The sequence below is a fragment of the Rhinatrema bivittatum genome, chromosome 14, assembly GCF_901001135.1.
Source record: "Rhinatrema bivittatum chromosome 14, aRhiBiv1.1, whole genome shotgun sequence".
NCBI lineage: Eukaryota > Metazoa > Chordata > Amphibia > Gymnophiona > Rhinatrematidae > Rhinatrema > Rhinatrema bivittatum.
The window spans coordinates 38,877,475-38,890,216 of NC_042628.1; the positions used below are offsets into that span (position 1 = coordinate 38,877,475).

The following is a 12,742-nucleotide window of genomic DNA, read 5'->3' on the forward strand; positions in this document are numbered from 1 at the left end:
TCAGAAATGTCATCGCTGTTTCAACACATCCCTAAACCATGACTGCTAGTACTTGGAAGGGTGGGACAGCAGATGGACAACTCTACGCATGCCACATTATTCATATGCTTTCTTTCCTTAAACAACTGCAGCTTGCCACAGTCAGAGACATGATGCTGGGCTAGATGGACCTTTTATTCTGACTCCGTTTGGCATGTCTTATGTTTTTAGTAAAATGCAAAAATAACTGTTCCCCAACAAAAAAAAAAAGAGCACAAGTACTAAGGTTTAAATACACCATGATTCACAGAGAATCTATGCAGTTCCAATTCTGTAAATGATTCTAAATGAGTGCTGAATTGACATATATCATAGTAACGTAAGGCAGAAGGTGGGAAGTAAATGATTGCCCCTGGAGAAAATTCGCCATCAGTGCAAAAATATAAGAATTGTCAGTATTTAAGAAAGTTAATTACCTGCTGAAATGTGGTTATGTTCCTTTTTTATTAACATATTATAAAATACTATTTTAAAATTATGTAATCTAGATGATACAATAGGCAGTCCATGGTGGAGCAATATATAGCCAGAAAAGGTAATGACTTACAACTTACTGGCTAAAATTTCTCTAGTAATTCACATATCCTAGCCTAGATAGGGGGAAAAAAAAAAAAAAAGAGTACTTGATTGACATATACATTAATCAGGATAAACACTCTACTAGCATAGGTTAACAGTGGCAACATGACTCGTTAGGGTGCGTGTTTTTGTTCTTCAGCCAGAGTGATAAACCTTTGGACATGTGCGACACATCCTAATTCAGGCATGTAAATTTAAATACATGCCCTGTTCTCCCTTGTCATTATTACAGGGAAAGATAAAGCAGCTAAGGCAATGACAAAATGCGTGCTGAAGTTTATTGGGCTAGGTAGTGTCTGATTTATGCTGCTAAAGAACAGTTTTTTTATTTTTCGAGAAGAGAGGGAGGAGGGCGGGGGGAAAATAAAAGAAACAAGCAAATATTAAGCCCTACTGCCTGGTATACCTAAGCTACCAGAATCTTCCACAGATTCATATTTTATTGCATGATGCAAACAAATCCAAGATAAATATGTATCCTTCCCCCAGTAAAAGACATTTGCAATCAAAATAAGCTGAGGCACAACTAGCAGGCTCCACGGGAGTATGGCCTGGGCAGACCAGACGACTCCTCAGCATGTCACCCATGGCCTCAGCCTTTCCCAGTGGGCCGCCAGAAAGCTAACTGCCATAACAAACAGAAGAAAAACAACGCAGACACCAACCTCCAATTGAGATACAGCAACAGCTTGAGCTCCAGTTCAGAAATACATTAAAATATAATTTCATATTACCATCGCAGTGCACAGTCTAACAGAAAATGGCAGTTTCTCCTTCAAAATTTATTTTAACCACCACCCTGAGGACCAATATAATACATAACAGTAGAACAGCTGATATGGCTTTCTGATAGCTTGGAACTAGACTGCTATTTGATTTTAAGCTGTTTGATTTTTTTTTTTTTTTTAATTTGAAAGATCTTCTTTTTCGCCTATTCTTTGTGCCTCCTTTAAAATATTAAATGAGAATAACTGAAGGGGGTGGAGAGCTGCATGCCCCTGGCTTACAACAGACAGCAGGCCGTGCGACCTGCAGATCAGAAATTCTTCAAGCATCTGGGCTGGGAAGAAGGATGATGCTTAAGGCTGCCAGAGACCCTTCTTGGAGTCAGAACACCACACTGCCCTGCATGACTTGCGTCACCTTTTTCTAGAGCTGAATGCCGTAACAGTCTGGGCTCCAAGCCTCCAGAACCCTTGAGGAAAAGGAAACCTGGTAGGGCAATACTGAAGCTGATTACTGCAGTTACCATAAGGAAAAGCTGCAACGTTTTATGCTCTGTCAAAACTGTTGCCAAGCACCTCTGACCAGTAGTAAATAGGCAATTTGCTGTTAGGAAAAGTGCTTACGGTATTTTAAAGGTATGGGGGTGTTGACTGATTCTGAATATGATTTGGAAAGGCCTTGAAGAAAACCAACCTGTAATCAGGCTGTGTAAACTTCAAGCTAATGAAAGTAGCAGATTTTTCTATACACAGGGAGGATAACTTTCAAACAGCTCTGTGTGGCCCCAATATACATGCTTATATGTGGCCCAAGTGGAAAGCTACGACATTTTTTTTTAGAACCCACGTATATCCGCTACATGCATGTTTTAACTCCCAACATATGCATGCTGGTTTGCTTATGCATGACTACATGCAATGCATCACAAGCGAGTATTTCAAGGTACTAAACGTGCATCCTTTTCCTTCCAAATTGAAAAATATACATGTTTATATTTTACAAGTAAATGAAAAGTAGGCCCTGCTCATGTAAAACCCCATTTAGGCGAGGAAGTCAGTGCATTTTAAAACATGCACGCATAATTGAAATGATCAGCTTTTCGATTCCCTCCACCACGTCACCTAGTCCTTCTCCAGGTCATCGAGAGCCTTCTGGTTCTTCAGCCTAAAAACTCCCCTCTCACTTCAGCCAGACCTCCCACCCAGCTAATAGTACACAGTAAACAAAGACTATATCAATGACGCAAAGGTAATTAGCAAGGGCAAAATTAAACAAGTAATCTGCCAAATGTATGTGCATGACTTAAAAAATAGCAACTTCAGCACATAACTTTTGGCCCCAACCCAGGAACACCCTTAGACTGCCCATTTCTCACGTGGATGTGTGCATGTGAAACATAGCGCTTGCGTACTTTTGATGCTCATAAAATAGCAATTACACGAGTACAAGCTACTTATGTGCATATATACTTGTAAGTGCTTTGTGCTTGTAAGTGCTTTGAAAATAACACCCTAGCAAACACGAAACCTTACCAAGCAGAACATAACTTAAGGCAGGACAATGGAAACTGGCCCTAAAGACAGGGTGAGGCGGCTGCTTTAGGCGGCAAGATTTCAAAGTGGCAAAATTGCCCCCTTAAACCTTCCTGCCACAGCCGCCTCACCCTGACTATTATACCTTTTTTTTTTTTTAAACTTCCCGCTGAAGAGAAGAAGAGGGGCTACTGGTGCTGTGGCCCAAAGAGAAACCTGTGGGGCCATGGCAGAGCCATCCTGCCGTAGCCAGCTGTTCAGGGCCATGGCGAAAAGTTAAAAAAAAAGGGTATAATGAAGTGTCACACACACACCCACCATTCATCAACCCCCAGTGGGCAGATCCTGGAGAAGGGTGGAAGGAAGGCAATTAGGAATGGAGGAGTCCTATTTCTAGACCCAGGTGGTGGGGCAGCCAAAGACATCCTGCCCCCATTAAACATTTCTCTGACACCCCCTAGTGCGAACACTGAAGATTGAGAACAAAAAAATAACAGGCCCAAAAACTGAGTGGTTAGAGCAGTGAACTGCAAACAAGGGAAACCAGGGTTGAAATCCTATTGCCATTCCTTGTGATTTTGGGCAAGTCACTTCACCCTCCACTGCCTTCCCCCTGCCCTGGCCCTCGGTGATTTCACCTGCACCGGGCCCATTTGGGGTGGGGGGGGGGGCACCATTTCATCCTTTGCCTCAGGCAGCAGATTGCCTTGAGCCGCCCCTGCATAAAGGCAATGGGTAGCTGAAGTTATCAGTGAAAAGAGAAGCAGACTTAGACGTACCCATCTAAACTCATTTCAGCATGCTGAAAGTAATACTTCACTAAGGCTTTTTTTCCCCCCATTCTGTACCTAAAATGAAGAGACCTTGATGAATCAGGCCCTTACTGTGTAATTTAGAGAACAGATGAATAAACCACCTGAGTGTAAATGATCCAGGTTGGATTATCTTACCTACATCCATATCTCCTTTTACCTGTATGTAGTCCTGGACCTGCTGGTGCCTCTGCTTGGCTGTTGTTAGCTCAGAGTCTGAGAAGGCCTCTCTGAGGCTCTGTTGGGAAAGCAAGGATTCAAGCTCCAGGAGGGCGGACACCTGGCAGTACTGGCTGATGAACTCTCGGTCATAGGTGAAAAAGTGGACTAGAGGGAACCCAAAACAAAGGCAATATTTACAGTTTACTTCGTAGGTACTAATTTCCACCTTCTTTCTTTCATTCTTCAATGGCTTCACCTTTTATAATGTTTTCTCTTCCCAGGGAAAGGGAAATGATGAGGTTTTTCTCTAGACTCCAAAAAAACCAAACACGTCGTTGATACGAATTCAATTAGATCACAGTCAGGAGGAACAGGAGAGAAATGAAGGGTTTCTACGTGAATGGAGAACTCTGACTTCCTCTCTCTCAGTGCAGGGTAAGATGGTGAAGCATGACTGGCACCAACCAGCAGGCCTGCTCGGGAAGAGAGACTACATTCCTGCTGCGTTTGCCAATCCTCATTTTTCATCTGGACCCAATTCCTACCTGACATTAGTTAAATGCTTCTGGAAGATTATCTACGTTATCAAAAACATAGCTCCCAGCTTTACGCATTTTATTTTCAAATGCTTTTTCATCTTTATATTTCCATATTCATTTTTTCAGCTCTTTGCTATGGTTATTTGTGTGCAAGCAACGAACACCACATCTGCTTTCTCATAACACAACTTTTTCCCTTTTCTTTTCCTATTTTTATATAATTTTTTTTTTTTTGTTTTCTGTTCTTAACTGAAGACATGCCTGTTCTTCTTTAATCATTTCCTTCAGAACCCTCATTCAACAAATAAATCTGGGCTTTTTTTCTCTATAAAAATAAATGCAGATGAAACAGAAACATCAATTCTCTTCTGTAAGGATGGAAAACTGGGAGCCTTTACATATAAGGCGCCACCAGTCAATTGGTTCACATATTTGGCTAAGTACTACCCAGCTATAATTTTCTTAGCAGGGGTATCTTGTCTAATGAAATGACAATGGATTGTATTGGGGAAAGAGTTTTTTTTTAAAATGTATCCTCATTTTCTGTACTTGTACATTTACAGACAATTAAATAATGTGAAATTAATAGATGCTTAATACCATAAAACAAACCATATGGATTACTCATCTATACTCTTCATACAGGAGCTACTTAACTTTGGGGTTTTCCTACCCATACAGAGTAAATGATGCTATTCTTACAAGATATACCCCCTTCTAAGAGTATGTACTAATATAAAATGATCTTGTAGTGGAAACATAGAGAGATATTAATCTGTACACAATAAGCTCTTAGCATTGGAGAAGGTCTGGTTAAATTCATCGGCTACTTAATTTTATTTTATATTTTAATGCATGCATTTGTTATATGATTCTGTTTTGAATGTTTTTTTTAATACTATATTCCGATTTGCGCTTGTACATTGTGAAAAGCAGGTAATCAAGCCTAAATAGATACATAGACAGATACATAGATATAGATGGCAGAAAAAGACCAGGTGGTCCATTGAGTCTGCCCTGCAATCTTGTTTTGAATTTGAATCACAGATCTTTCAACTGGGTTCTTTCATTGTCACTAGGGTTTAATTGAAACTGATTATTAACCCTATGCCCCTTTGCTATAGCTCCTTAGGGGGTCCACATACTCTAACTCATTCCCTATTGGTGTCCTATCCTATTATCTTCTTCCCAATTTCTTCTTTACTTCCTCTCTATTGTTTCTGTTCATCACCCATACTCTTGGGAACTCCTGGAATTATTTTTTTCTTAAGGAGCCACATAGTCTATCCCATGCCTTTTTAAAGCCCTTTACTGTCTTCTTCCTCACCATCTCCTCTGGCAGGGCATTCCAAGCATCCACCACTCTCTCCGTGAAGAACCATTTTCTGACATTCAGTTTGAGTTTACCTCCCTGGAGTTTCATATTGTGACCCCTTGTTCTCATTATATCTCAAGTAGAAGAGGTTTCTTTTTAGTTGTGAATCGTTTATATCTTTCATGTATCTGAAGGTCTGTATCATGTCCCCTCTGCACCTCCTCTCTTCCAGGATGTACATATTTAGGCCTTCAACCTATCCTCATAAGTCATATGATGGAGTCTTCCCACCATTTTGGTCACCTTTCTCTGAACTGCCTCCACTCTATCTCTGTCCCTTTGAGATATGGACTCCAGAACTGAACAAAGTACTCCAGGTTGGGCCTCACCAGGGATCTGTACAAGGGAATTATTACTTCTTTGTGCTTACTTAGATATTCCTCTTTCTATGCAGCTCAATATTCATCTGGCTTTAGCAATCACCATGTCACACTGCTTTACCGTCTTCAGATCGTTAGACACTATGACCCCTAAGTCTCTCTCTTGCTCTGTACTTATCAGCTCTCTGAAAACTGCTCTCCTGCAATATACCCACAGCGATGATTAATGTTCCACATGGTGCATTTGGGAGACATTCATGGTGGAGCAGATTTTGGGTAGGATTGGAAAATAAGGCCCCTAGGTTGTATTTTCAAATCTGTACATTTTATTTCCCATGAAAAATCTGCCGGCATAGAAAGCAGGTGCAAAACTCCACTAGTAGTACTCTTTATGTGCATATTTTTCCTTTAAAATTTGGTGCCAAGTCACAGGTTAAAAAAAACACAAACCTGTAGACTTTGGATTAAAGTGGACATTTTGAAAATTGCACCCTTCCCCTCCCCCCAGCATGTGCCATTTAGCAAGTTTAGAGTGAAATTCTTACCTAGCTCAAAGATTTGGAGAGGCAGCATGAGGAAGCCAGAGCAAGGCGTATAAGGATTGTTCTGACCGGGAGCAGTGCAGACATCATCAGATGGAGGAAGCAGTAATAGAAAGGAGACTTGGCCCCCAAAGTCAAGGACCTCCTGGCTGTAGACACGGAAATCTTTGGCCTGGGAGTTTAGAAAAAGGGAGCCCATTAAATTGATCATACCTAGTGTAATCAATCTATCCCTTTTATAATAAACATCCTCAGATACCGGAAACTGGATATTGATATTCTCTAGATGCCAGAGAAGTTGTACTAGGACCTGATCCAGGTCTCTCAACTTCTAAACCAAATCTGTAAGGGCTCCACTTAACTTGAATAGGAACCTAACTCGTATGATCTGACTGCACTTTGCAACTATATAGTAATGGCACACTTTCAATTATCTCTTTATTCCATTTTTTCAAACTTATACATAAAACATAAGACATGTTACTTCTCAATCCAATATATAATCCTAACTTGGAAACAAATCTCTAATTCCACTAACAAAAACAATACATAATCATCCAACATTTCTCAAATTAGGCACTAATAATGGGAGAGGCCTAATTATACCAAATACATTTCCATAATTACTCATTATCTGAAGGGACAACTTCTTCCTTATTTTCTGTTGTAACTCCAAGCATCATTTCTTGGTTACAATTTAGACTAGATTTATCTTTCAGAAAATGTTCTAACTGTAACGGTTCATTGAAGCTGAATTTCTTCCCCTGGAAATTTATAAAACATCTAGAAGGATATCTCAAATAAAACGTTGCTCCGATTTCCAGGGTCTTACTTTTCAGTGCCAAGAACTGTTTCCTACGGGCCTGGGTAAATCTTGAAACATATAAATCTTTTTACCACAAAATTGCAGGTCCTTGTTTCTGAAAAATTTCTCCAATAAACATTCCTTATCACTCTCAGCCATAAAGGATACAAAGAGAGTTGCTCTATTATTAATGATATCTATTGATTCCTCTAAGAATGTAGTGATTCCAATACTATTTTCCTCACTTATCTTATTTTTATCAAATCGGGATAAAAAGTAATGTATCTTTGAGAAAGCTGGAATATCTTTTTCTTCATACATCAAAATTTCTTTTAAATACTTTATTAACATCTCTCTAGGAGACAATAACCTGGTTACTGGAAAATTAACCAGTCAAATGTTTTACTCTTATCAGATTTTCTAAATTTTCTAAATCAGTATGTATTGAAGTATTATCTCTAATTAATACATTTTCTAAATTCTGCATGTTATTTATTTTCCCAGTAACTTCATTCATCATTTCTTCTACAGCACTCAATCTTTTACCTTGTTCCAAAATTGAATTCTATTAACACTAACCAGTGATGTAAGAGAGGAATTAACTTGTGTCAAATTCAAGTCCAATTTTACCAGAACCCTCCACAAGTCTGAGAGAGTCACATTGGAAGGGTCCACAGATGAAATCTGTGAACTGCCAATGGTTACAACTAGATTGAGGATAGATTAATTGAGGCACAAGAGAGGAATGGCACACTTTCAAAGACTAAAGGGGAATCCACTAGTACACTGCAGTGATCCTCCCATTCCATACTACAGTCTAAACACTATTTATTTAAAATATTTTTATTCCACCCATAACAGACAACTAACTACTCAGCAACAAACTGTCCCTCCTTAACCAGTCAGCAACTACTCCATTCCAATCATCAATGCAATGCATGATGGCTTCCAGCCCAAATTAACATTTAAAAATGGTAATACCCTACATAATACTTCACATCCTAACCTAGACAATGATCTATATAATATGACTATTCCTCCCACCCTAAATTAAGACCTAACTAGTAGAGAGCATCAATCTCTGATTTGTAAAGCAAAAGCTAGTCAATAAGATGGTAACTCTTAAACAGCAGCGCGGGCATATATTTACACACGTATGGTGGCTCGCGTGAATGGACATAGCCATTTTATAACATATGTGCATATATTCACATATGATATAAAATCATCTTTATGCATCTACATGTGCGCACAATTTGGTATGAACGCGTGCTTATGCGTGCAAATGGCGTGTAAGTGGAGGGATTTTTTTTTTAGATATACGTGCCGACGCAATTACCAGTTTCCACAGTCCATTCCCAGTTCGGCCAGGTAAAGGTTCCGGATTTCCTAAAACCCCTAATTAACCTTCTTCCCTTTTACGCTATTAGCCTCAACTCTTTAAAACCCAATGACTAGCCCTGATCTTTTTTTTTTTTTTAACTTACACGCTATCCATAGCAGAAGTAGGCATACACTTGTGCACATTAAATAGTTTGGGGAACCTTTCAAGTGATCTTGCCTCAACACCCATGTCCCACCCATGCTCCACCCATACCCTGCCCACTCCCCGCCCCTTTTTGCACTTTTTGATTTGTGTGCATACGGGAGATATACGTGTACTCGGGCACTTTTTTAAATCCATGTGGCATGCACCAGCCAGATACGTGCATATCTCCTGGCTTTGGCGCATTAAGGGCTTTTAAAATTCGCCTTTAAGAACCTAAAGCATCTTCCGTCTCATGAGATCACAAGTAAAGTTTTCAAAGAAATTCTAAAGTGAAATACCAGATTACTAGCTAAAAACAATCCAAACTCTGAAAATCCCTCCCTGCCATCACAATTAATATTGTGTACTCTCAAAATAGATTCCTCTCTTCTATACTACCTCTTGTAGTGGTATGTTGACCAGATTCATTAATTCTTTAACAGCTCCTCTGAGATCTTGTAGCAAGAGGTTCTGGCAACTCCCAGAATGCTGTTCAGCAAGAATTGGATCCTCTGTACTAGCCAGGTTCTGCAGCCATTCCCATTCCTCTCTGAAGGAGAAAAATTGAATCATGAACAATTGTCTTTAATAAAACACTAACACACATGAGCAACACAAGTTTCATCTCTTATTTTTAGAACATATTAACTAGAAGTTCATACATATACATGAAAGATCTGAATATGTATATCCTGGAAGAGAGGAGGTGCAGGGGAGATATGATGCAGACTTTCAGATACCTGAATGGTTTTAATATTGCAAGTTCTCAAACCTTTTCTGGAAGAAAGCAAACAGTAGAACTAGGGGGTCACAATATGAAACTTCAGCGGGGGACGACTCACAGAGAAGGTGGTGGATGCCTAGAATGCCCTTCCAGAAGAGATGGTGAAGATGAACACAGTAAGCAAATTCAAAAGGCATGGGATAAACACTGTGGATCTCTAAAGTCTAGAGCTGGAAATTAAGAAAAAGCTGTATGGGAGAGAAAACCAGCATGGAGTGGCAGCTACTACCCCTAAAAGAAAGCATGGGGACTACTACCCTTAATCAACTAGCTTACATGATTTTGAAGCAACTGCAGCATCGCTCTCTGGTTTGACATCAGGGGGAAAAAAGGGGAATTGCATTCAGATGACAACCAATGCTGGGCCCCGACTTTTACAGTCCAGGATACTGATATGCAAATATTAGGGAAAAAGCTCAAGACTGCTTCTGTGGCCAAGTCCAAAAGCAAAGGCACATTCAAGCTGCAGCACTGTATGAGGGAGGAGGTATAGCCTAGTGGTTAGAGCAGTGGGCTACAAACCAGGAGTCCAGGGTTTGAGTCCCGCTGTCACTCCTTGTGACCTTGGGCAAGTCACTTTATCCTCCATTGCCTCAGGTGCAAAAACTTAGATTGTAGGCCCTCTGGGGATAGGGAAATACCTACAGTACCTGAATGTAAATCAATGTGATCGAATGTCGGTATATAAAAAATAAATAAAGTATAAATTATCAGGAAGGCTGCTCACTCTGTAAACAAGTTGCTAGCAGTAAGTTTGTTATGGGTTTGACAGTTGCTTGGTTCTGATTTTTAATATTACTACCCTTAACATAAGGCTTGGGGGTAATCTGCATGGAGCGGCATTTACTAACTTAAGAAACTTGCTGGGCAGGTTAGATGGACCATTTGGTATTTTTCTGCCGTCATTACTATGTTACTATCGGGCCTTTGGGTAGGCGCTAATTTCTGTATCACGCAGGAATACCTAATAGGGCCATCAACATGCATTTGCATGTTGCAGGCGCTATTAGGTTTGGCGGATTGGACGTGCGTTTTCGGCGGGTTAACAGTGTGCTCTGTCGGAGCGCACTGTACTGTATCGGCCTGTATGTTAGATAGATCAATGAGTATGAAAAGGTTTTAATCATCAGGTGCAATCCTACTGGATTGCATTTCTAAGTGCCATAGGCTTATCCAAGTAGGTGAACTGGCCAAACTATTTTAACATAATTTAGTACCTGAAAATGTGTTTTTGGTTTCCCTTGCTGGAGCTGGGTTGAATATCTAGTGGAGGACAATCAGCATTGTCAGCTGAGCTGGACTTAGAACCTTGTGTTGGCGAACTGCATAATAAGTGGGGCTAGTTTCAGTCACCAGGGATCCTTCATTGTAAAAAGTTTGGTCTGACTCTTTATGACAATTTCTAGAACTTGTGAGCTCAAATCTTGCTCTTTCCTCCAATTCTGTGGATAATGTTATACAAAACGTATATCTCCTTGCATTTCAGTTTACTCAAAAGTAATTGAGTAATGGGTATGTTTTTTTCTTTTCATTGGAAGCTATAAAATACGCAAGGCATGATATTTGTTAGGTACCATGTTTCTGACTTAGTGTATTTGTAAATCATATTTGGATTAGTTTTGGATGAAAATTTATGTAAAGCTAAGTTGCTCATTTGGAACAGGTGTTCTCTGTAGTCAGCAGGATAAATCAGTCACACAAATGGGTGATGTCACCCCATGGGGCCGAGATGGAAAAGCTCTTTCAGAGGTTCCCGCACAGCCACCCATCACAGAAGTCTCCTCAATCTTCCTGACCGTAAGCTAATCTTCAATTCTAAGAGGAGGTAGCGGGTACTGTGCGGCTGATTTTTATCCTGGTGTCCATGGAAAGCACTTGTTACAGGTAAACAGGCTCTCGCTTTTTCTGTGGGCAAGCAGGATATATTCATTCACATATGTCGGGACACCTAAGGACTGCAAGAACCTATTTTGTACTTTAGTAGAACTCTGTGACCCATAATTATTGTTTGAGGTTAGAGGAGAGAGTTGAAGGAATTAATTATACTTTGAAGAACTGCCTGACAAAAACTACTGTCTTGACGTGACGTGTTTTCTAGGCACTCATGAGTAGTGAAAGTATGGATAGCAGTCTAAGTAGCCCCCTTACAGGTATCTTCAAGAGAGGCAAAGGGTTGGTGTGCTAAAGAAGCTGCCCTGCTTCTAAGCTGATGGGCTTTACCATACTTTGAAGGGGCAGGCTTGACTGATTGTAGCAATAAGCAATGCAAGCAGATATCCAAGCTGAAAGAGTAATTTTTGCCACAGCAACCTCTTGCTTAACTGGGTTGAAAGAAATGAACAGCTGTACGGATTTTCTGTAGGGTTTTGTTCTTTCTAAATAGAATAACAGAGCCTTTCTGCAGTCCAAGATAGGAGGATCCTGCTCCCCCTTATATTGCATGAAGTCTTGGAAAGAATGTAGGTAATACAATATGCTGATTTAAATGAAACTGAAAATCCACCTTTAGTAGCCACTTAGGATGAGTTTTTAAGAAATACTCTTAAAAATCTGAGTATGACGTGGGAAGGAGATTAGGCTTGTAACTTGCTTATTCTCTGAGCAGTCATAATCGCTATTAAAAATAAAACTTTCCAAGTCAGAACTTTCAGATCTGCTGTTGTCAAAGGTTCAAATGGTGGTTTTCATGAATTGAGAAGGAATATTTAGATCCCAAAGGGATGGTGCATCTTTCATTCGATCACCATCCAGGGCCTGCATAACCTACAGACAGTTCTCTGGGACACACAGCTCAGAGCCAGCCACTTGAAGTAAAAGCCAACTTTATTCCATGCATCAGTTGTTCAGGTCACATTTATAGCTTTCAAGTTCTGTTTTAGAGACACCATGTCCACTCCAATAAGATACATGGATAGTCAACCTGTTGCTCAATTCCCCCAGGACCACATAGTATCTACTTTCCAATTGTGCCTTTGCAGATACAAAATTCCTAACCAGAT

General features: G+C 40.1%; 1 protein-coding gene across 10 annotated transcripts in view; it reads right to left on the minus strand.

The window, feature by feature from the left end:
* LOC115075772 (ankyrin repeat and fibronectin type-III domain-containing protein 1-like) overlaps nt 1–12,742 on the minus strand; it is a 1,084,545-nt gene that overhangs the window by 44,931 nt on the left and 1,026,872 nt on the right. For all 10 annotated transcript variants that reach the window (XM_029576526.1, XM_029576524.1, XM_029576522.1 and 7 more), the window contains 3 exons: nt 9,359–9,509; nt 6,630–6,798; nt 3,849–4,015 (listed from right to left, as the gene is read on the minus strand). In XM_029576526.1, coding sequence (XP_029432386.1) covers nt 3,849–4,015; nt 6,630–6,798; nt 9,359–9,509 — 487 coding nt within the window. The remainder of the gene's footprint in view (nt 1–3,848; nt 4,016–6,629; nt 6,799–9,358; nt 9,510–12,742) is intronic.